Below are 24,904 nucleotides of genomic sequence, written 5' to 3'. Positions count from 1 at the left end.
CAACAGGGACTCCACGGAAAGAGCAGTATAATGATGAAACACTAAATATATTACAAAAGAATATATAACGATTTGCCCAGACACAGGTAACCCTCTGTGGAATGACCAAGCTGAAAAAATATCTTTACTGTGCATAGATTTGAACTGTTTTCAGGACTTATCAGTATATCAGTGATCGTTCGAGGAACAGTTCAACATAAATTTAGGTCTGTGTTCTCATGACTAAAACGGGTTGTGTGTGTCACACTGGAACAGGTCTTGTACTGTCAGCTAACAACACCTCTGCACACTTATCTCTCATAAGGAAAGTCTTAGGACAGTCACACATACACACACTCACACAAAAAATATGTTATTCTGGAGGTTATGATTAAAGGTTGAAAGAACTTCATTTGACCTGATGGTGTGGAGCTCCCCTCCCCTCCCTCTCTCCCCCTCTATCCATCCCTCCCTCCATTTCTGCCTCAAATCTAATCAAATCCTCTATTTCTTCGTTCCTTCGTCCATCTCTCCCTCCATCCCTCCCTCTAATTCCCCCCCCCTTTCCCTCCACCTCTTTGTAATAAAAGCTGGTGCTGTGGGTTGGGTGTAATTAAGAGCGTAGCTTGGCTGAGGCTTATTGAGAGAGAGAGAGAGAGAGAGAGAGGGGGGGGGGGGGGGGAGAGAGAGAGAAAGAGAGAGAAGAGAGAGAGAAGCAAGCAGAGTGCCATGGATGATCTCTGATTCGTTCACGTTAAGACACTTTGCGTATGTCTCACACACAGTCTAAACATCTTCATTCAGCCGAAGGTCGGAACATTTATGTAATAAATCTCCCTTTCTTGTCATCACTTAAAATATCCCTTTCTCTCTCTCTCTCTCTCTCTCTCTCTCTCTCTCTCTCTCTCTCTCTCTCTCTCTCTCTCTCTCTCTCTATCTCTCTCTATCTCTCTGTCTCTCTCTAAGGTACGTGTGTCTCTTGCTGGGTGTTTTTTAGTGTCTTTACAGCACAGAACTACAATCTAGTGTTTGGCTGTACCACAGCCCTGGAAATATCCTCTTTTCCTTCATATATGCTACATACAGTATATGCTCTAAGTTGAACCCACACAGGTCTTATAAGACAGAAGAGGATGTGGGTCCTCAGACAGTCCCACCAATAACCTTTCAGACACCTCCATGAAAGGGCATTGTAATTGCAGGTTCAAGCTGCCAGCGCTTGAGAGAAAAAGATGAACAAGCCGTGTTTTCTGGCATAATTGCTACCTTTAAAACTACAGAGAGTCTGCGGGGAAGATCTGAGAGAGAGAAAAAGACATAGCAGGCTCGGAGATGAGAGGGGTGGACAATTGGATCACTTTGTGTTTGTGTGTGTTGCTGCTACTGCGTGTGGCTCTACATTGATTCTAGTACCACGATTGCTGTTGTCTGTTGGGCTACCTACTGTGGACTTTCCTAACTGGACCAGAACTGTGATTCACTTATTTCCGCTTGTGTCCATATGACTGCCATTGGTGTGCTCGACTTGAACGGAGCATTAGCTGGTCTGTTTGCATGAGCTCTATCTGGCCCCTGGGCTCTAGACACAGACCACACACACACACACACTTTCTCTCTCTCGATTCCCTTCTCTCCCACACACATACATACACATGAACACACACACACAAACACACACACTCTCAATGCCCTTGGCAGCCCCCCCAGAGGAGCAGAGGCGTATGGCCTGGACGGGCGGATGACCAGGGGACAGGAACCCTCTGTGTGTTTCCTTCTTCAGCGAGGGCATCTGATGAGATGAGGGATCACCACCTGCATTAAAATAGGGTCAGAAAGGGAAAGGGCCCTTATACACGGCCTCCAGCCCTCCAGCCCAGGCCCCAGTCCTAGCCTTCCTGGGCCCCATTCCTAGCCTGCCCCACTCTACCCTGCATTACTTCATAGCTCACTGTCTCAGTAAACTACCCAGGGGGAATGTGCCACTACCCTGTGAAAAGAAGAGCGTTGTGGAGTTAGATGAGGGAGGGGAAGGCCTGGGAAGATGTCAGCGTTGCCGGTAGGTGCGAGTTTTCATGGGGACCTGCTGAAAGCACAAGAAGGAGCACTTGTGTCAACATTGTGACGGCAGTGACGTGCCACAATGGCCCCCTTCTCAAACACACAGCCCAGGGGACCCCTCTGGAAGCAGCCAGTGGCTGAGCTCCCCCAGGCCTCTTCCCTAGCCAGCTACGTATTCACGGGAAAACACTCGCCACACATAAAAAGCCTTTTCTTGTTTCTGCTGTTGTCTTGCCGAGTGGCACTCAAAAGGAAGCACTCACACATTATTTGGTAGCGTTAGGGACATTTTTAATTTAGTTTATTCTGACTTTGAGGAAGGTCAATATTTCATCTGTTCGTTCATATTTCAGAGTTTAAGCGCTAACTGACCTTCAGGTGTACGTTCTCCTTATGTCTGTGTTAGACCTCAGGAGCTGAACAGTGAAGAATTGCCCATTGAGAGGGCCCATTAAATACCACTCTGTCTGCAACAGTAATGACAACACCATGAATCACACTGAGAAGCAGAGCTGTGAATGTGTGTGTGTTTGTCATTTCTCAGTGGATATTACATTTCTTAGTGTAATTATCGGCTATTCAGCAAATCTTTAAATGGGGATAAAAGCGGTGCCTGAACCATTTTGGCCTGGTTCTCTCAGTCACAGATCCGATCTCATTGCTGTGCTCTGAGCTGGTCTGTGACTGTGTGTGTGTGTGTGTGTGTGTGTGTTCAGCATCAGGCCGAGTCTCAGATCTTAAGCCCAGTGCAGTTCTTTGACCAGATGTTCGTTTCTGCTGCTACAAACGATTTTGGAATGGTTCCCACATGCTATCTGGAGTGGTTGACTCTCCACTGGCCCCTAACTTCAAAACAACCAGGATCTAAAAATAGCCCTCAGCACTGCAACATCTAAACGTCTCTGGACTATTTTTGTTATTGGAAACCTTGCTAACCAACTTTAGCTACAGTTTGTCCCACCCATCAAAATGTATATTTACTTAAGTGTCAAGTAGTGAGAAGCAAACATGACTCCAGGTGTTCTGTGCAGTAATATTTTATTTCAACTATACATGCTGTGTTAAAAAAAAGAATCAACAGAAAATATCCTGAAACAAAAGACATATTTATGTACACATTCACAGTACAACTTTACAACATATCTACAAGCTCAAACACTCAGGAGAACATAAAGCTGGCCGTTCTATGTTGCACAGTATTAAAAACAAAACTGGAGACAATTCTGGTTCATTTGCACGTACACAGAGCATCGACTGAAATATAAAGGCTTTAATTGAAATTGCAACACAAATATTCAGTTCATATTGCAATGTACAAGGCAGCTGAGCACAGCCAGTCTCTGCAATGGAGTATGTGTGTGTGTGTGTTTGCATTTTGCGTGTGGTGAGAGAGTGAAAGCCCAAACACTGGTTACATCAGAGAATTACTGAGAGCCGAGGCTTAACATACAATCATCATGTAAACACAAAATGTGGCTTTGGGCTCCCAACTGCCACTTGTCCCCTCAAAGATGAAAGCTCCATCATATACCTCATCTTCTAGGAAAAAGAGTGTTTCCCAATAACCCCATCCATCCACTTCGTACCAGCCAATCACTGTCTGTGTTTTGTTACTGCATGACCACTGCCCCACCCGGAAAAAAAAACACAAATTGGAACAAATTGGTTCCGAACAACCCAAATTGGTTTGTACGTAGTTTGACAATCCTGGAGAGAGCAGGGTGTAGGAGTGTCAGGAAGCTAACGTGAAGTCAGACTACATCCCTCTGTCGTGATAATACATTCACTGCATGGCACCTGTGTGTGGCAGCTCTGCACGACCACAGAAGGAAGGAATGAGGTCGCAAAAGAGGTCGCGACCTCGGTTCATCAGCTTGCACTCTGCGATTGGAATGTTTGTCTCTAAATCTCTCAATTCAGGATCGATGCAGTTTGGACGTGGGGAATTCTTTTCAATTTGGAAATGTGTGACTGATTTTGGATTCAATTGACGGTTTTTAATCTTACAGTATATAGATCATTCATTGAATAAGGCACACGATGCACATATTCAGGTTCACTTGCCTAAAAATATTTATACTCATATATTTATAATATGTACAGGATCTTGTCATTACCAGCATGACTCATTGGGACACATTGGTAGATGTTGCTGTGATTGTACACTGGCCACTCCCAGGGGGTGCAGGAACCATTACACTGACTCTTACGACGGGGGTCAAACACTAGCTCCAGAAACTTGACTTCCAGGACTGGAAACTCAGACACACTCCGCTATGGGTCTGGCCTAGAGAACAGGATGCTTTCCACATCGACATAAAGGAACCCAGTTGAGGTGCATCAGAAATATTGGACCTATTCATGAGTAAGAAAAACACCAAAACCAGCATATTCAAAACATTTCGATATACTAGTTTGCGCGAGAGTTAAAACCGTTGCTACATTGAAAGAGAACTAGGCCTCTGGAAACGTGTCCGCCAAAGCCAACCTCTTCCCGTTGAGGACGGAGGAGATGATCTCCTAGAAAGGCCTTCTGCCTTTGTGTCGACAAGCCCAGAGCACCAGCACGGTGCACTGCTGAAGTGTGGGCTTCAGCACAGTAACACACAACAGAAACACACACACACTAGCTCTCTTTCACACACACCACCACACACATACACACACACAAGAGGAGACATCCTGGCCTGTATGAAATCTATGCATCAAAGGCCCGAACATACTACAAGGAGTTTCATTTAAAACCGATAGCAGCGAATGTGTTGCTAAATCCCAGTGAGTTACAGAGTTCCTATGCTAGTGGCCTGTTAGAACATCCACGTCACACACAAACACTGCCCGCATACAGCCATGTTGTAGACATTAGTCCTGGAGTTGAAAGAAGTGTAGCAGGTCTAAGGTTTGGGCCTCTACCTTGGCCGTGTGTCTGTGTGGCTTGTGAGAGATGGTTAAACGCCTGGTCACACTCCAGCCATCTTACACACACACACTCGGAAATACAAACAGCTAGAAACGTGTGTTGCTGTCCAGGCTCCTGGCAGACAGTGCCGACCAGTGACACTCATCTGCAGCGAACTTTAAACTTGACGTTTTTCCTCCTCGACAGCAGCTGTCTGTCCGATGCAGACTCAGCGGGCTCTCTGATCTTCAGCGGGAGACCCTCTGCATCTACCAATTAGAGTGCAGACTGACACTTGCCCCTCTCTCATAGGACCACAGCTTCCTGTGGCTCTGTCTCTGTTAATGCCAACAGGTCAGCCATGACACAGGAAGTGACATCAGTGAAGTTCACATCAGTGGGAAGACAGCGCTCAGTGGGAGTGAGACCCGTTCTTCAAGTATTTTTCCGTGTCGGACCTGGTATCACAGTTGGGCTACCTCACGCGGCACACCAACAGATGTGGAAGACCTCCAAACACAGGCTGCACACCCAGGAACCACTGGACCCTGGTGAAGCCCTGGTCCCAAAACTACCGGATCCTTCTGTGTTCCAGGCCGGGGGAGGGGGTGTGTGGGGGGACCAGCCTCCTGCATGACATGATGATGGAAGTTGGAGAAACCCTGGGTGGTGAATATTCCCCTCCTCGCATCTCGGACCATGTGTCACGTTCCCTTTTGACTCTGAATGAATGTGCGTCTGAATGTGTCAGGAACAGCCCCCACCCCTGGCAAACACTAGGCCTTGAAGAACCACTCTCAGGGGCAGCTTTCAAGACGTCTTCTTCTGGATGTAGTCCTAGAAAGAGCACCGCCCCCCCGCCCGCAAAATGTCAACGCTCTTTTAGTAGCTAAACTTGTTCACCACCCTCATCTGTGTCCTCATCTCAGTCTGTGGCACGAAACCGTTTGGTTTGGGGGGGACGTCTGGCTTTAGCGACGGAGTCCGTTTGACCCCGGTTCGGGGCAGCGAGCCGTGGCCGCTGTAACTGCTCTGCCGGGACATTGAGGGGGGGTGTGGCGAGTGGGGCGAATGGGGCGAGTGCAGCCCCATCCCCATCGCTCCCCCATGGGAGTCCAGTCTGGAAGGGGGTGTGGGGGGCATGTAGCCCCCTCTGTTCATACTGTGCTGGCGGGACAGGGACACCCCCATGGTCACCCCGTTGGGCGAGGTGAGAGAGTGCCTCTGCGAGGAGCTTCGGTGGAGGTGGTAGCCCCCTCTCTGCCTCTCCAGGGTGCCCCCCATGCCCATGCCGCCCGTGGGGCTGGTGGGGCTGGAGGGCATGGGCACGTCCACTCTCTTGGTGGGGCTGTGCCTGGGCAGGGAGGAGGAGGGCGAGTACAGTGAGGCCTCGCGACTGGGCACCTTCGGAGGCACCTCGGTCAGGGCCTCCATGGGCTCCAGCATGAGGTGCTGCCTGGGCCTGGGGCCCGAGCCGTCCCCCTGGAGGATCCCCTTGGAGCTCACAGGGACGTTGGCTCCAGGGTCGTTGAGGTGTTTCAGCAGGTCGTTGAGGGTGTTCCTGGCGTCCACGGTCTTCTTCTGCTCCTTCCTGCTGCTCTTAGGCTGAGCAGGCGCGCTCTGGAGATCCACGTTCTTCTGCTTCTTGTCGGCGGAGCGAGGCAGTGTGTCCTCCCCGTTGCTGTGGCCGCCGCCGCCGCCGCCACCGCCGCAGTGGTCGTGCGTGGCGTTGGGCAGGACCACCGCGCTCGGGATGTGGGAGTGGCCCAGAGCGGGGTGGGGGTGGTGGGCGGTGGCGTGAGGGGGCGGCGGGGAGGAGGGGAGAAACTGAGGACTCTTGGGGGCCGAGTTGGGATCCTTGCGGGCGCTGTTGACCTTGCCGTGCGCCCTCTCCCACTGGTTCTTGATGGGCTGCAGTCCCTTCTGCTGGAGCACAGGGGTGGACTCCGGCGTGGGCAGGGCGGCCAGCTCGGGGGGCTGACAGCCGTCACGGAGGATCATGGTCTTAGTGTCCCCGTTGGGCGTGTTGAGGTCCTTGCCGTTGGTCAGCAGGTTGGTGTAGAGCTTAGGAGTATCTATGTTGTGTTGGTACTCCTAAAGACAACAGCAGAAGGAAGATTTCAAACACCAGCCAACACCACTTAGTATTAAGACGCTACAGTTATTCTAAAGAGTTAAGACATGTTTCTTATCGATTCTAGGTACCTTCACAGGGCTGTCGAAGAGGCCGTTGAGCTTGGCAAAGCTTCCGGTGGAGTCGGAGCAGGACGGGGCGGACTCGGTGTCCTTGTGGACGTGCCTGGGCTTGCGCAGGAAGGAGTCTCTGTAGCAGAACACCACCAGGCCCGCGAGCAGCGCCCCCAGGAGGAAGGCAGCGAACACACAGGTGATGAGGATGTTCATGTGGACCATCTGGTTGGCCTCTCCTGCCTGGATCTCCCACACGCCTACAAACAGACACAGGCATTGGTTGAACACACCTGACGCAGCCAATCACAGTGCTCCTTACAGCACCTCCTGAGCGGGTGGGTGTGTGAACACTGCCACAGCCATGCATGGTCTCTGCCTTTACCCCCCAAACGTAGCCTGTCAGCTGGTGCCAAATTCAAATACATTCATCCATTATCTGATTTCACACATTTTTATTTTATTTTAGTGAACCATAACTGCTGTAACACCTGAGAAGGTAAGAACTGGAGAACATGGTGAAAATTGGCAGGAAGGATCAGGTGCCCGAGACAAGTCCACACAAGTGAGCCCATCAACAGAAAGGTAGTGCTATGTTAGTCGAAAATGAAGACGTTGATTGTTGCGCTGTCATACCCACTCAATTCAGATAGTTTCTTATTGACCGCATGCATGTCACTACGTTAAAAAGATAGAAAAGCGGACCCCTATTCAGAGAAAATAAAGCAGAACCGGAGAGATCCTCAAAACTCGTTTCCAGACGCGTGAGGTGGAGCTCTAGGCGTGTCACTAGACTCAAGGTTTGTTAGTAACCACAGACATTAGCAGAGTTAGCCATCTAAAGAGGTGCTGGAGGGCTGGAGAAGCCTGGGAAGTGATCTACATACTGGGTTTTTACCCTACATCACCCTGTTCAGAAGACCTGGATGGGCACAGAGAGAAAGTAGTCCCAAAGAAAAAGCTTTTTCCAGAAAGAATGTGTGGATAAAGAGGGTTTAATGATTAGAAGTGAAGAAAAAGGAGGATGGGAAAAAGAAAGTAAGAAATTTTCACCATGTAAAAAAAAAACTATAACAAAAAGAAAAACATTGAATAAATCAAAAACTATGTATGAATTAGAAAATATAAATGCATGGCAACATAAAATTGAAAGATACAAAATCATATCAAACTAAATTAAGAGAAAGAAAGATTTAAATCTGCCATGCCAGCTGATGGAAATCCTGGATAGCTGCCTGTGTGCTCATGTGCTTGTGTGCATGTCTGTGTGATTGACAGAGAATGTGTTTGAGTATGCAAAAAGAGCAAGTGTGTGTCAGAGAGAGACAGATAGAGATAAAGTGTGTGTGAGAGAGACAGGGAGATAGAGTGTGTGTGTGTGTGTGTGTTTGAGAGAGAGACAGGGAGATAGTGTGTGTGTGTGTGTGTGTGGCAGCTGGAAGCTATCAGACAGGGTTCCATGCAGCGTGCTGGTTTTCTCCCTATGGGCCTTACCCTCTGGGCCCCCTGGGAGTGACTCTAAAGAATGAGAGGTGCCTGGGTCATCCTGCAGCACAAACCCTGAGCCGTAGAGCTCTGGAGCAGCCCCAGCCTCAGGCCCAGGGCTGGGGCTCTGAGTGGGGGTGAGAACAGGGGGGTCTATGGGCCCACTGGGCTGGCCAGTGACTGGCGTTGAGGACAACTCCATGTCTGTGGTGACAAACAAATTGTTAACAAACAGTGCAGACACGTGGATAAAGCATACTGTTAACCAGTGTTAGTAGGCATGGCCGATGGATACTTTGGGTTAGTTTAGCAAAACAAAACATAAGGCTTTGTGGTTATGTCCCTAATTATATTCTGTAGTTATTTTGTATTATATTGTATGGTTCAAGGGCTACTTTTTCCACCAAAAAGCTGTAAAATAGCCTGTTGAAAATAGTTTTAGAGTAGAATTGGAAATTCCACGTTCAGTAAAACATCTGTACATTAGTTTGGCTCAGACAGTTGAAAGGGGGGAAAGGTGAGAGCTGACTCTACAAGGGTGACAGGAGACTCTTACACAACACTGATGATGTCATAAAAGGGAGGGGCCAAACAGGCATGCAGGAGGTAAACCAGGAAGGAAACAGGAAGTTGAGGTAAGAGAAAGTGTGCGACAGCACTGATGTAGTCCTGTGACGTAGTTGGTGGAGATAATGACCATGATGATGAAGAAGATGATGTGATGGAGAAATATCGGTTAAGAAAGATGAGTGACCAGCAGCAGGAGGAGAAAAGGGGAGGTTTGTAAATGCTGAACTCAAAGGATAAAGAAAAAAAAAACATTTGAGTAAAGTTTCAAACTAACCAGAGGTTGGGTCGCCAAATGATTTGTAATCTGGCGATGACGTAGTAGCCAAAAATGCTAAAAGAATTAAAAGAACAGGAAAATCAGTATAACGGAGTATCCAAATGACGTCCAAAGCAACCCTACCCTACAAACTGAGAGTGCACTTTCATAATCATACTGGGTAAGCACTCTCAAGAGTTAACAGAGCTTCTCTCCCAGTCCTGTACACTGGAGGTTCATCCTCTGCTCTGAGTTCTAGTCCTGCGGTTCAGCCTGGCTCAACAAAGAAACCAGGATGCGTTCAAAATATGCTACTTCCTCCCACATCCTGTGCCAACTGAACCCAGTCTTGTCTTGTCTGGCAGTGCCAGCGCTGCCCGCTAACTCGGAGCATATGTTCATGTTGATGCCCAAGTGGCATTAGTAACAGGAGGGCATGTATGTGGATGTGTTTGTTAATATACTACACATAGAGTTATGTAAGGAAATGTTACTGGTGTGGTTATGATAAGTGATGTGAAGGCTTATGGTGTGTGTGGAGATGGGTGTGTTTTGTGTGTATGCCTGGTGTGGTGTGTGTGTGTGTGTGTGTGTGTGTGTGTGTGTGTGTGTGTGTGTGTGTGTGTGTGTGTGTGTGTGTGTGTGTGTGTGAAGGTGAATGGATTTGATATAGACATAAAGATCTTACCATGACAGTCTCCAAGATGGGCTGTATTACCAATGTCAACATCCTGCTCGTACCCAGTCCTGAGAGAAAGAGAGAGGCAAGCGATAAGGAGAGAGCCACAAGGAGAGATATGGAGAAAGAGAGAGATACGGAGAAAGAGAGAGATACGGAGAAAGAGAGAGATATGAAGAAAGAGAGAGATACGGAGAAAGAGAGAGATATGGAGAAAGAGAGAGATATGGAGAAAGAGAGAGATACGGAGAAAGAGAGAGATATGGAGAAAGATAGAGATATGGAGAAAGAGAGAGATACGGAGAAAGAGAGAGATATGGAGAAAGAGAGAGATACGGAGAAAGAGAGAGATACGGAGAAAGAGAGAGATATGGAGAAAGAGAGAGATATGGAGAAAGAGAGAGATACGGAGAAAGAGAGAGATATGGAGAAAGAGAGAGATACGGAGAAAGAGAGAGATACGGAGAAAGAGAGAGATATGGAGAAAGAGAGAGATATGGAGAAAGAGAGAGATACGGAGAAAGAGAGAGATATGGAGAAAGAGAGAGATATGGAGAAAGAGAGAGATAAGGAGAGAAAAAGACAAGACATATAAAGTCAGTGTCAGTCCTCATGTGCACGTTTTTACAAGGTCTGTCTACATGTGTGAAGTACTCACAGGACTCCAGGCAGAATCCTCTCACACACTCCATGGGGCCTCCAGCCACAGTAGGGGTCCCTGGAAGCTACACAGGATCTGGGGGCCAGACACACACCCTGGTCAGACTCACCCAGTACACAGGCACGCCACAGGGTTAAACAATACTGGGAAACACTGTACCATTACATCACGGTACCATAATCATTAAAAACCTGCCTGACTGAACATTAACCACAAGAAGACCAGGCCCGGTTTATTATCTTTGCTTCTTATGATATTCAACAGAAAACAAAACGATGAACCTTTGAACGCATGACTTGACATGTAACCTGAAAGTCACCTTTGTTTCGTTTTTTTTTTTCTTTTGGTTACGTCGGTGGCTGTGTGTGTGTGTGTGCGTGGGGTGTGTGTGCGTGTGGTGTGTGTGTGTGGTGTGTGTGTGTGTGTGGGGTGTGTGTGTGGGGTGTGCGTGCGTGTGTGTGTGTGTGTGGTGTGGTGTGTGTGTGTGTGGTGTGTGTGTGTGCAGACTCACTTGTGGCAGGAGGCGTGGCGTTCGCAGCGGCTCAGCGGCATGCGGATCACGCAGCTGGAGAAGGACACGTACACACTGTGTGTTTCTCTGTCCACGTGCAGGGAGAGAACACGCCTGTCATCCTCACGATTAGACAAGCACCTGGGGAGAGAGAGATAAAGAGAGAGAGAGATAAAGAGAGGGAAAAGATAAGTAACCTGACCCAACGTTTAGCCTGATAGGGCAGTCTACTGTTTCACTCAGTAGATCTAATCAGCTGTGGGGAAAAAGAACCACAAAGGGCTTCACCACAGTTTATCACTGTCACTTCTGACTGACACACACACACCTGTGCCACTTCACTCTCACACCTGAATCAAAGCTACCTGTGCCTCTTCCAAACGAGGAGGAGGAGGTCAGGGAGAAAACAAACAGTTGAAGGGGAGAAAGCGTGAAAGAGAGAGAAAGAGAGAGAGAGACAGATAGACAGAACACTGCATACTTGGCTTTGTTGAAGACATCAATCTCCTCCAGCAGCAGGCTGTCATTGATGGAGGAGGTGGAGGTCTTAGCCAGGACCTTGAGCACCACCCCAGCCTCAGAGCCGATAAACACCACCGTATAGTTCCTGTAAGGCCCAGCAGCATTGTCCACAGCCAGCGCTGTCAGCCTGTACCTGCACGCACATGGGTCAGGCAGGCTAGTTAGTCACTCCTTGTGCACATGGTTGTGTATGTTTAAAGATAGATTTTCTCTGGCCATTTTTCATGCGTTATGAGACAGTTTTAAATGACGTGTGACAGCAAAGGCAGAGAGGGAGAGAGGGAGAGAGGGAGAGAGGGAGAGAGGAGAGAGAGAGAGAGAGAGAGAGAGAGAGAGAGAGAGAGAGAGAGAGAGAGAGAGAGAGAGAGAGAGAGAGAGAGAGAGAGAGAGAGAGAGAGAGAGAGAGAGAGAGAGAGGAGGACATGGTAGCAAAGGGCCAGGGCCGGATTCCAACCCAGGCTGCTGCATTGAGGCTTCAGCCTCATGGTTGTGTGTGTGTGTGTGTGCTCGGGGCGCCTGTGCTGCATGTGCGTCCGTCTCACCTGACGCGTGTCTTGGTGAACCAGGGCTCGTCGCCCATGGAGGGAACGGCGACGTCCATGAGGGGGTGAGACTTGATGAACATGAGGGTGTCGTCGGGGAACTCGATGGAGCTCTTGAGGGTCTCAGCGTCGCCGTGACCCGCACAGCAGCCAGGCCTGAGATAAGGCACACACGGGGTCAGAGGTCACACCACAGCACCCCTCAGGGACGAATAAAGTTGAGTCAATTCAATTGTACTGAATAGGGGGCGTGGTACAGAGAAGAGCAGGTGCTTTATTGGGACCACAATAACCCTTGGTGGAAATCCAGAGGAGAAATATCCAGCCTGCGTGACTCTCCTCTATAAATGATTTACATCCGTAATTAGCAGCTTGGGGACTTTGAATTTAGACATAGGGCTTGCCTACCTGTTTGTGCTGATAGCGAGCAGGTTAAAAATGCATTGAGTGTAATTATATATCATTAATTATTTAATAATCACCAGCTGGCAAGTGTGCAGAGTAACTACCATGACCAGATCTCTCATGACAGAGATTTGATTTCAGGGAAACCGTGAGGAAAGGTTAAACGGCTGTCATGTAAAGAGTGAAATGTAGCCCTCAAAATTTTGACCTATGCACCTTCCTGCCACACTAAATATGCACCTTCCTGCCACAGTAAATTATGTGTTTGTGTTAACTTACATGGCAAAAAAAACCAAACAGATTCTGATTCTCATGGTTTATGGTGTTCCCTTGTGTGTTTTTGTGTGGAGGCAAAGCCGTCAAAATGTCTACCTGGGCTTAGGCAGTTTGTCCTCTGGGAAGGCAGTCCACACAGAGTCAGCGGTCTTCTGTTCCTTGAAACGACCCCGGAACACCTTCTCTATGTCTGTCATGGAGAAGGCGCACACCGCGGAGCCTGGGATACTAGAGAAACCAAAACACAGGCGGCGGTTACGTTTGACACCAGGGGTCGAAGCAACTTTCTGTTTACCTCCATGTGTAGACTACCGGGATGTTTTTTTTGTGAAAGTGTCATTCGACTGATTGGTTCATCTGTTGGTTGATTGACAGGCGGCTCAGCCTTTACCTGTTCATCTGAGTGGTGAACACGCCCACTAGGGATGGGACTCCGTTGATGTTGATGATGTCGGTGATGGACTGCAGGACGTCAAAGTAGAAGAAGGACTCTCCTGGGACGGAGCAGTTGAGTCTGGCCTTCACGAACGACGTCCAGTGTTTCTCCAACACGCGCTGGGACCCGCCAACATCGTTCTTGCAGATCCTCGCCACACGGGAATACACCGCCTGAGGGCAGAGAGGAGAGATAGAAGGGGGGGGTGAGGGTAGAAAAAAGAAGAGGGAAATAAGTCTACAGATTCTGCATCACTAAAACACTTCCATCCATTGAATAATACATCACTCTATCCTGTGACTGACTCGCAGCAACGCACACACAAACACGCACACACACACTAGGGCACACATTCACATGCACACAAGTAGGCCTGTAAGTGCTCTTATCTAAGGCATTCTCTTAGTTAAGGCCAGGGGTTTAGGACGCCTGATAGGCTGTCCTGTGATTGCTCGACCTCTGAGTGTTTATGCGTGTGTGTGTGTGCGTGTGTGTGTGTGTGTATGCCACCGTGTGTGTGTGTGTGTATGCCGCCGTGTGTGTGTGATTCTAAATGTTGCCAGGGCTCAGCCTGTAAATGAAGCATGTGAAGCAACCAGCAGAAACATTGTAAATAATTCACCAGTGCAAACCTCCATCACAGCACAGGTGTCATTTCTAGCATTAGTAAGGCTAACATTTTAATTAGCTGGGGATGGAGAGAGGACATAACTAGCCTGGCCAGAACACCACAGATCACGATGATGCATGGGCATATCTGCTTTTGTGTCTTATTTTATGTCTGTGTGTGTCTCTGTGTGCCTTCAAGTACAGGCCGACAACATCCAGTCCATCAGTTATCTCCTGTATGTTAGACTTTGCGGTTGAATTGTGAGAACGGCATTAGTTGCGGGGGGGATGTGGTGTTGATGCACATTACCTTGCCCAGGCTGTTGTGTTCCACCGCAATCTCTCTGTAGAAGAAGTACACGTAATTCCCATAATCCACTGCGTGCAGGAAGTGAGGCTCTGAAAGGGAACGGGGGAGAGTATTTTTGCATCGTCACCACTCAGCTCTCTGTCTTGAATATTTCAGTGTGCTCACTGGTGCTGTCTCTGCCTGGGAGTGACCTAGATAGTCTGGGGGAGACCGGACATGTCCAGCGGGAACGGGGACACACCGGAGCGCCTGGATACTGCAACTTCTAGAAACGTGTGACGCCCGGACAGGAACAGCCTTTTCCTGACAGGATCCCTGTTTCTCCAGGGCCACCAAGGAAAGGGAGGGGAGAGAGAGTGCGTTTACCTTTCAGCCACTTGGAGTCGTATTTGATGGTCCTGAGGGCGGACCCGTCGCCCATGCTGCGGTATATGACGGCGTCGCTGGCCTGGAAGTCAGCCACCGTGGCAGAGTACAGCTTCCCATCTGGAACGACACGGGAGTTTAGGACTCTGTCTTGTATCTCAATGATGAGGACTGCTGGCCCTGACCTATGAGCTGCGTTATATGGCCAAAGTCTCATCTCAGCCATCGCTCATAAGCCGTTATTTAGTGTGTGTGTGTGTGTGTGTGTGTGTGAGTGTGCGTCTGTGTGTGTGGAGGGGGAGGGTGTATACGTTTGTGTGTTTAGGTGGTGATTGTCATACCAGCGAAAAGGGCAACATTGGTCTGCTTGGCATCAAATGGGCATCGAGCCAGCCCGCTGATCTCCTCTCCGTCAAATTCCAGGTTGTCCAGCTGAATGAGAACCGACACAAACAAACATTACACAAGACACACAGAAAGAGACGTAAAGAAAGCTCCCTTGCCCCCCCCCCCCTCTCTCTCTTCCTCGGTCCTCTATCACACACAAACACTTAAACACACGTAAACGTTACGAGCGTTTTTTCAGACTCACCCTGTAGTATCGGCACATAGGGTTGAAGCCGTTGGTGCCGCAGATGAACACAAGATCATCGTTTCTGGGAACCAGCACTTTGATGAAGTTATGGCACTCGTCCTGGAAGAGGGAGCAGCATCAGAGATTTAGCACACTGGCAGCTAGAATTATAATAATCCCCAGAGGAGCTAGTGGTACACTGAAACCATTAGTCAATGAGAGATGATTTGACATGCTGAAGTTACTTACTCTGTGTTTTCCCTTCACTGCACACATCTCTCGGTCCGCCTGGCCTGATCTCCATGTTAGCTTCTGTATTTCAGACGGAAAGGACCGGAAAAGTCAGTCCACATACTTGCGCAAAGGCGCTCGCACACACATATTAGTGTTTTCCACGTCCTCGTTTATGAGCTGCAAGACTTGGGTACGATTTATGAGGTTGTTTTTCCTAGGAAGCCCTTGTGTGTTTATGAGTTTGCCCTGGTCTCCTGGACAGAGTCTTACCCTGTATGGAATGATCTCATTCCTGTAGGATTCCCTCAGACTCACTAAGTACACCTGGTCCCTGTGACACACAAGAGAAACGCACAGATCAGGCACATCCCACAAACACATAAACACTCTGAAACAGAATAGCAAAATGAACTACTGCACCTATGCATTTTGTATGGGCCTAGCAATTATTTAGCTATTAACATTACATTTGTACTACGATTGCTGGCTTTGGAAACATATATACGGCGCTGTAACACAAACAATGTTTCCACTATTTAGAAGGTACCGTGCATCAATGTTAGTATTTCCTGCAGTCTGACATAAACAGCAGCTATCCCGGGAGACTGGAGTGTATCTGACATTGCAGCAAGCCTTTGTGATATACACCCGCCTCTACATCAATACTGCCATATACGTCATGTGTCAGGCCTGGACTCTACCTCCCCAGATCCAATAAGGCTAAGAGCTTTTTTTATATATACCTTACAGCTCTATTTACTTGCCAATGATGAAGTGTGCGTTTGTGTATTTGTGTGTGTTTGTGTATGTTTGTGTATTTGTGTGTTTTTGTGTTTACCTGCCAGCGATGAACAGTGTGTCCTGTATTTTGGTCATTAGTTGGAAGTCGAGGCGGTGTTGTGACTCGTTTCCAGAGGGCCTGCCTCTGAACACGGGGTACTGCCGGGAGACTGGGGGGGAACAACACACTTAGTGTCAGATGAGTCAGATGGCTGAGCGGTTAGGGAGTCGGGCTATTAATCAGAAGGTTGTTGGTTCGATTCCTGGCCGGGAAAAATGACGTTGTGTCCTTGGGCAAGGCACTTCACCCTACTTGCCTCAGGGGGAAATGTCCCTGTACTTACTGTAAGTCACTCTGGATAAGAGCATCTGCTAAATGTAAAATGTAAATGTAGTCACTTGTAGTCCCTGACCACACACACACACTAGCTTGGTCTGATGCGCCCTGGACCACACTCTGGATCGATTGTGTTGATCACCCGTAAATATGCTGTTAGTAACAGCTTTATAGAAATCTTTCAGTAATGTAATGAATGCCTTGGATTTGGCTGTGTGTGTGTGTGCCAGAGTTACGGCTGCCGCGGTCAGCACATCTCTCTAGTGTTCACACAGTCCATCACGGAGGGAGGAAAACGGAATCTACTTGACGCTACAAACGAAGATGAACCAGATCAATTTTATTACCGTGGGTGCGTCACACTAAGAATGGATTTGATTTGCCCGCTCTGGCTTCCCAACAGACATCTTCCCCGTCCCATTATACACACACAGCCCGTAATGTTCGGGAAGTGTGTTTCTGTGTGTGTTTGCGGTGTGTTTCTGTGTGTGTGTCTGTGTGGGTACTCACAGTGTGCGTCGACAGTGTCCAGGGGTGTGTTGTCTTCGGGGAAGCTGACTGCATGGAGGGTGTGTGAGGCTGCCAGCAGCAGCAGCAGCAAACTGAACAGAAGCCCATCTCTCTGGCCCATGGCTGCTCAAAGACCACTCTTCCTGGTTCACACTGATGGAGATGTTACCTGGAACACACACACACACTGTCAGGAAGCGTTGAGCTGACTGAGCGCTTAGTGGCAGGACTTGGCATCCCTCTAACAGCTATTCCCAGCATCTGCTGTACTGGGGAAGGTCAGCCAACAGGCCGATGGGTGTCTGGGTGCAGGGAGGCTATACAGGAAGTTCACCCTGTTTGTAGCCTATCAGGCACCCTGTCTGCGGACATCTGTGCTCTGATAGGTTAATTCTGGAGCTGAAACAACCGCTTCATCAGCAAGTCTTGATTAGAACCCTACTGTCTTTAGTCACTTCCAAACTCCCTTACATCCTGTCTAAAGGACTTGTATGCTCCTTCATCAACACACACATCATGTGTGTGTGGTGTTTAATCTAACTAATCTGTGATTCTGATCCTGTTTGAGCTCGGGAATTTTACAAAGGGGATTTTTTACATCATCCGCAAAGCGTGGCTTACCCTCATAAAAAGACTACCCACACAGACAATGACTGTTGTGTGTAAAAGTAGCAGCAACTGAATGACTGACAGTACGTGTGTGTGTGTGTGTGTGTGCCCACTTGCAGGACAATGGTTTAGAGACTGTCTCTGTGTGTGCATATTAATGAACAATGTACATTCAAATATTTATAGGGGCAAACAAATTATTCATGAGGACGGTGCTAGAATGGAAAAAAACATTTAGCGGTGTACATCGCACACAGGCAGGGAACGGATTAGCCTGGAGCCCACCAGGACACGGCCACACGCACAAACACACACGTGCACAGACATACATACCGCAATGCACATCGTCAGGCGTGCACACCGCTGTGCACGTGGATACACACAGACGCGACGCCAGTATTGACACGTTTTCAATTAGCCCCAGAGCACACCTGCTCCAAAGCTGGCTGTACGCCCTGCCTACCAGCCCATTAGTGCTCTGATTGATCCACCCGGGAAGTATGCCTGATCAGTCTGCTCTAGGCCCCTCTTATGCTCATCTATGGATGTACACAAACACACATACAGCCTATAGCGATCTATGGAATATGTGACCCACCCAGAGAGTGTTTCCCTTTGTGATGCATGGACTCTGCTGATACATTAGCACGTGTGTGTTGATCTATGTTAATGTAGATCATTTACCAAGGGGTCTCATGTCGATGTGTGGAACAGGGAGTCACTGTGATGGAGCTCGTCAGAGTGCGGACTGTCTGATTTTACAGTGAGGGAGATGAGTGGTGGGTGACTGGCATGGCAAATGCGGTTCTGTCTAGGTAATGACACCTCTTGAGCACTCAGTGGGAAGCCCAGTGCAGGGCCTTTATGACAGCCAGTAGTGCTGCACAGCCCCGACAAGTCAGCACTTCTCTCCAATTAGTCCAGTTATTAGAGAAATTAGAGGTTTGGTTCCTGCACAATGTGAGTCACGTTACCCAGCGCAAAAGGTCGTCATGCCTCTGATTTATGAGCCACGGAGGCAGCAGGAGATTCTGTTCTCTAATTAAGATACAAATGATTTGCTGGCTCCTCCACATGAATCTCAGATCTATGCAGAGGGACTCACAGATCCATAGAGAAGTGCGACTGTCAGCAGCTCGCCCTCGCTACATCAGTAGAGGGAGAGGAATGGGGCTCTACGGAGGGTGCTAGGGGTGGCACTGGCTCAAAGGACACACAAAACCAGTCCGTACAAGACACACAGCCCATAACTGTCTTGAAATGTGCACGTGGGATAGAAAACCATTTGAGATTAATCATCTCGTTTCCAAGGGAATCTAGAGGCAGCAACAACAGATGTCGAGAAAACAATCGTACCACACTATTAAGGGAGTAAACGAAAGTTAAATAAAGACACAATCCCATATATTAATTTCTAAAGCCGTATCACTTTGCTTCGGGCTGCCTCAAGCCCCAACATGCTTTGATTCACATTAAAATAATTGTCCTTTCCCAGAACTTGAAGTCACAGCTCTCCCAGGTTGAGGCTTGCTGAACCATTCATGTCGAAAAAAACCTTGAAAAAAAGAAAACTGCAGCTATAGTCACTGCCTCCTCCTATGATTCCCTGCATGGTAATAGCACAACCACAAGGGCGAAAGGCTTTCCTCAGAAAGTTTAATGCAAAACAGTAACAGAAGACATTCAGAGGTCAGCGATCTAAAATTACTTCTCAATCTCCAGTGAGCCCAGCATGTTTTCTATTGACTATTCCTCTATGCTCTCCTGTTCCTGCCCTCCAGTATGCGTGTGTGTGTGTGTGTGTGTGTGTGTGTGTGTGTGTGTGTGTGTGTGTGTGTGTGTAGGCCTCGACAGGCCCCGAGACAGAGCTAGTCACGCAACAGGACTATTCAGCCTGCCCCTTCTCTCCCTCTGTTATTACAGGATTTTCAATGTCCTACAATCACGCACTTTCTCTGCTGATATTCTTGGCTCAGAACCATGCCGTTTAAAGAGAGAGGTGGGGGTTGGGGGGAGGAGAAGGCTTGCTAGAGAGCTATTTCATCTTGTTAGTCACTCTACCAAGCCCTCCTTATTCATTTTCTCCAGATTGCATTTTACAACCGTACTGGCTTTAAGGAAACAACTCACTGCCTTTTGAGTCTTCCTGGATGTGATTCATCCCCAGCTGGTTTGTTAGGTGTACGTCTAAACTTCTTTGTGTTCGACTATACCAGAACCGAGGCTGGCACCGCCCCGTGCAGAGCATCCTAACCAGAGGAATTTGCCCACTAAAAAGATTTTTTTTAAAAGGTCAACAACAAGGATGTGTTGTTTGCTAACTGATCCATGAGTGTGATGGGCTGTTTGTAACCCGGTGGAACAATGGCTGCCATTCAGGGGGCCCATTGTGACATCGTCACCACATTGAGCTGTAAACACAAATGATTTGGGAAACCACAGAACTGCAGAGGAGTTCCAACTCAACCGTTGAACTTACCTCCACACCAAATTTAATTAGCGGAGTGAGAGGTGGCCTCTGAAAAAGTTGTGCTTGCACACAAGTCTGAGGAGAGTGTGTGTGTGACGGTGTGTTTATATGTTTGTTACTGGATGTATGTGTTGTTCCAAATTGGAAACATGATCTAAATTTGTTGTCTTGTTTGGAGGTTGGAGAAAGTAATCAGAGAGTTGACACTGGAGGGGATTCAGCCAGATGATTAAAACGGTCTAGCCAGGCAGAGAAATGATTACCGCTGCCTCCCTCTGTTCTATAATAACAACACCTAATCGCTGTGTATTTACCTCAGGATTACTTCTGAAGTGGCTTGACTTGTTGCTGGAGTTGGCAACTACAACAGCCCTCCCCTTTTCCTCCTCTCTCTTCCCTCCCTCCCTCCTTCTCTCCTTTCCTACCTTCGTGAGAGGAGGAGTGAAACATGAGAAAGGCTGCTCTCAGCGGTAGTTCTGCTGTAGTGGAGCACAAAGAGCTGAGCTGCAGGTGTGACTGGTGAACAAAGGGGCTTTGGGCACAGCAACACAATGGAGCCCCACCCCCGTCAGCAGCCCTACTCATGGGGGAGTAGTGGTAGCTGGTCTGGGGCTCCTCTGGGGGAGTAGTGGTAGCTGGTCTGGGGCTCATATGGGGGAGTAGTGGTAGCTGGTCTGGGGCTCCTCTGGGGGAGTAGTGGTAGCTGGTCTGGGGCTTTTGGTGGAGTAGGGGTAGCTGGTCCGGGGCTCCTCTGGGGGAGTAGTGGTAGCTGGTCTGGGGCTCATATGGGGGAGTAGTGGTAGCTGGTCTGAGGCTCCTCTGGGGGAGTAGTGGTAGCTGGTCTGGGGCTCATATGGGGGAGTAGTGGTAGCTGGTCTGGGGCTCATATGGGGGAGTAGTGGTAGCTGGTCTGAGGCTCCTCTGGGGGAGTAGTGGTAGCTGGTCTGGGGCTCCTCTGGGGGAGTAGGGGTAGCTGGTCTGAGGCTCCTCTGGGGGAGTAGTGGTAGCTGGTCTGGGGCTCATATGGGGGAGTAGTGGTAGCTGGTCTGAGGCTCCTCTGGGGGAGTAGTGGTAGCTGGTCTGGGGCTCATATGGGGGAGTAGTGGTAGCTGGTCTGGGGCTCATATGGGGGAGTAGTGGTAGCTGGTCTGGGGCTCCTCTGGGGGAGTAGTGGTAGCTGGTCTGGGGCTCATATGGGGGAGTAGTGGTAGCTGGTCTGGGGCTCATATGGGGGAGTAGTGGTAGCTGGTCTGGGGCTCATATGGGGGAGTAGTGGTAGCTGGTCTGGGGCTCATATGGGGGAGTAGTGGTAGCTGGTCTGGGGCTCATATGGGGGAGTAGTGGTAGCTGGTCTGGGGCTCATATGGGGGAGTAGTGGTAGCTGGTCTGGGGCTCCTCTGGGGGAGTAGTGGTAGCTGGTCTGGGGCTCATATGGGGGAGTAGGGGTAGCTGGTCTGGGGCTCATATGGGGGGTAGGGCCAGACCAGCTACCAGTGCTCCTCTGGGCGATGTGGCTAGTTGGGGTAGGAGGAGGAAGGGTTCCAGTTAAAGTCCTACAGGGTCCACAGCTGCCTGATCCTGGAGAGTAGGTAGAGGCCGATCCTGATCACTAGTCATGGATCAGATATTGGGGCTGGTTATCGGATCCTAGATCAGCGGTCCAGGACAAGCCCTGTCCTCAGTGAGGTCAGAGGTTAGCTCGGGCCATTCAAGGGGTTAACGCAGGCTGTTCCGGGGTCACAGCTGGCTGCTGTGGAGGTTAACGGTGTCTGTTCTGGTCGTTGTTCCCTGATTGTGTGGTCAGTGAGCTGGAGGAAAACTCAGTGGCCAGCTGGTCGGTAAACAGCCCTGATGGCTCAGTTTCAGCATGACTTGCTACACATGGTTGAGAGTTGGATATCCACCTCAGTTGGGATATACCTGGGCCAACTGTTGCACCTTACTATGCGCAACATTAGCTTAGTATCAACCTTGTTATTGTGCCCAGTGTGAGTACAGAGCCAATGAAATGCAGTTAGCATTTAACCAAAAGTGAAAATACTATAGCTTATAAACAAAAGTATGAAGTGCAAAGTAAATGGCAATAGGGAAGTGTCTGCTATCTTAAAACCAGCCATTCAAAAAATAAATGTGCTATTTATTATGTATGATATTATAAATATTTAGACAATATTCACTGTCACACAGCATCAATCTCCTTACATCAAAAGACAGAACTGATACTAACGGACTGGTTGACCAAAAATAAAGGGATTAGACAGTATTTTATTTGTTGATTTTGATTTCTGAGTGGCACCTGCATAAAGCCATATTATCTGCCCCACCCTTTTTCCTCAAATTGGCCAACAAAGCTGATTAACAAAAGAATTTGAGATGGAAATGATTATCAAACCGAACTTGGAATACGGACTTATTTATCCCCAGTTCTGTAAAAATTTCAGGAAGAGGAATTTCACAAACTAACGTTATTTATTGGATTCATGTCTTACTGAACTACCCAACCTTCATTTAGCAATTTGCCCGCTATTTAGCTCAATCATCTTTGCCTAAAAGCAACGTTTTTCAAAAACAGGTGTGTTTATATCAAACAATAAAAAGACCATGCTCCGCACAATCTAATGTGTGGAATATTGACTTCTCGGACACTATACTGCTGTCATTACATTAGTAGCCTAAACTCCAGTCGCGCCGCATACATTTATTAAAATACTTAACCTATTCTCACAGATGATAACTCCGTTTTACTATAGTAGGCTAGTTATTTAGGTTACAATCAATTCGTGGGTACACTGGCACAGTGTGGCATTTCTAAAGCACAGGATACTAGCTGAAGACTGCGCTCTAAACAAGTATTGTGCTGTTGAGGGTATAAAAGCATTCAAGACTGATCCGTGGTAAATCCTTTCGTTCACATGAATTCAAAAGACAACAGTGAGGAGGGCAACAGTAGATCAGAGTGACAAGCCAGTAGACTAGCCTAATGGGGGTATGCTAAATTGATTCAAGCACTAATGCAGCCGGGTTGGGCTCAGAGAAAGCTGAGGGAGCCTACCTATTTACTATGTTTTTAAATCCTTGCTTAAATAGATACACAATTATGATAGCAGGCCTATAGGTAATATACAATAGTCTCATATGCGGAAACTTGGCTGAAGTGCATGTTCCGATTGCAGTCTAACTAACTGGTAAGGTTTTCGATTTTAACGTAGTCTACCGTATGTTAATAAAAATGTCTACTTTTATAGGTAGCTAATACAACGTTGATTGGTCTGATATCGAACCAATGTATCACAGCGTAATTGGTTGCCATTAGAATAAAATATAGGATAGGAGGACTTTATACATTATTACTCTACTTTTGCCTCTATTCAAGCCGTTCTGAATGAACGGCAGGTGAATTGTGGTCTAAACAACTAATGCCACAACGCACCCGTGCGCTCCGTGGATCTCCTTACCGTCTCCTGCCCATCTTCTCTTTTCACTTTCATTCAACATTCGTGCCTCACTTCGACCGTTATCTTATCTGTACTTGGCCATCTATAAAGATAATCATTCGACAGAACACTCATCTTTGTCAACCTAAATTGGTTGGTTGATTCACGATAGTGATACTAGCTTGTTCGATCTACTTTTGTTTTTCACAGGAGTGAATGATTTGTGTCCGAGCGTTGCCAGATTCTAAGCATTTAAAAGTCCATCGGATTGGGATATAATAACATATCAAATAACACACTATTATGCTTATTGGTCAATTTAGTATCGAAAAACACAATCACTTTAACTATTTTACGCACTACTGGAACCACACAATGGGCAAATAATACAACCTACCTTCAGGCTCCAAAATCTGTCATGAAAGCTTTGTCAGATGTCAAATCCAAATGAGGCTATATTCCGTTTTAACATGAATCCATTTCAGGGACATGATAAACGTAAACCGTCCTCATCCTTGGTGCCATACGATCCCAACAGATTCATCCATTTGCGCACAGAAATTAATTCCGATACTCATAGAGCAGCATTCATTCTCCCTCTGACTTCACTGACTGTCCCTGGGCCCGGCTCGTTGCTGACTGATCCCTAAAGCTCAACAGCGATCAAATAGCGGTACGGCAGCCCCCCATCCCATCCCCCCCTAAACCATTAACTTAGGAAAATCAGAGGGAGAAAAAACAATAGTGGTGAATATCCTTTCATGCGCACTGGCAGAAATAAAATCACGGCACTCTAGATACATACAAGATTACTTTTTACCTATATTGTCAATTTCAATTGCCCACAACATTTGTGATTAATATAACGTAAAAATAGCCATATAACTATTTTCGTCCTGCATCCACCACTTGTGCAGGGATCCCTCTGCGCTGCAACAAATAGCCTAGGAAATCTTTCCCTTCAGTTTTAAACGTCTTTCGATACTCACTGCAAAATAAAAAGTAACCACCGTAACAGATTTAACTCACCTCATTTGAATAGATATTTCGTATCCTTTTTTGTTGCTATAATCCAACAATTGTGCACGTAGTAGACCAACTTCTCTCCTTTGGCTTGCTCCGGGCAGGGAGAAAAACAAACTAATGTACGGCAAATGGTGTAATTCGATCCATACCGAGTCAATCCATCGAGAGAGCACTTCCCT

The 24,904-nt window shown here is 47.9% G+C and overlaps 1 protein-coding gene and 1 long non-coding RNA gene across 5 annotated transcripts in view; one reads left to right on the top strand and one right to left on the bottom strand.

The window, feature by feature from the left end:
* The window catches only part of LOC134028036 (uncharacterized), a 26,970-nt gene extending 19,058 nt beyond the window's left edge, over window positions 1–7,912 (top strand). Inside the window, exons 2-3 of the long non-coding RNA XR_009931492.1 lie at window positions 7,138–7,461; window positions 7,593–7,912. This is a non-coding gene — a long non-coding RNA (uncharacterized LOC134028036). The remainder of the gene's footprint in view (window positions 1–7,137; window positions 7,462–7,592) is intronic.
* On the bottom strand, window positions 3,059–24,904 carry sema6dl (sema domain, transmembrane domain (TM), and cytoplasmic domain, (semaphorin) 6D, like). Of its 4 annotated transcripts, none has more exons than XM_062471334.1 (20): window positions 24,729–24,904; window positions 17,187–17,355; window positions 16,398–16,509; window positions 15,830–15,890; window positions 15,575–15,637; window positions 15,344–15,445; window positions 15,093–15,183; window positions 14,752–14,871; window positions 14,386–14,474; window positions 13,422–13,639; window positions 13,127–13,258; window positions 12,350–12,505; window positions 11,767–11,940; window positions 11,286–11,426; window positions 10,772–10,849; window positions 10,123–10,181; window positions 9,453–9,509; window positions 8,618–8,812; window positions 7,142–7,383; window positions 3,059–7,030 (listed from the first exon to the last, which is right to left on the bottom strand). In XM_062471334.1, exons 2-20 carry the CDS (start codon window positions 17,305–17,307, stop codon window positions 5,819–5,821), a joined length of 3,423 nt encoding a protein of 1,140 aa, XP_062327318.1. In that variant the 5' UTR covers window positions 17,308–17,355; window positions 24,729–24,904; the 3' UTR covers window positions 3,059–5,818. The 4 variants fall into 4 exon arrangements, with proteins under 4 accessions (XP_062327318.1, XP_062327319.1, XP_062327320.1 ...); XM_062471335.1 differs by lacking the exon at window positions 24,729–24,904 and adding an exon at window positions 24,097–24,334; XM_062471336.1 differs by lacking the exon at window positions 8,618–8,812 and having other exon boundaries at window positions 24,729–24,903.

The sequence above is a fragment of the Osmerus eperlanus genome, chromosome 10, assembly GCF_963692335.1.
Source record: "Osmerus eperlanus chromosome 10, fOsmEpe2.1, whole genome shotgun sequence".
In the NCBI taxonomy this organism is placed as follows: domain Eukaryota; kingdom Metazoa; phylum Chordata; class Actinopteri; order Osmeriformes; family Osmeridae; genus Osmerus; species Osmerus eperlanus.
This window is presented reverse-complemented; position numbering and strand designations above follow the sequence as displayed.

What these genes read in the sequence shown, in the direction of transcription:
- sema6dl (XM_062471334.1), bottom strand. Translation starts at nt 17,307, where the DNA reads ATGGGCCAGAGAGATGGGCTTCTGTTCAGTTTGCTGCTGCTGCTGCTG. An exon ending in AGGATTCTGCCTGGAGTCCT is followed by an intron (nt 10,182 to 10,771) that starts GTGAGTACTTCA and finishes TCTTTCTCTCAG; the next exon opens with GACTGGGTACGAGCAGGATG. An exon ending in ATTTGGCGACCCAACCTCTG is followed by an intron (nt 8,813 to 9,452) that starts GTTAGTTTGAAA and finishes TTGTCACCACAG; the next exon opens with ACATGGAGTTGTCCTCAACG.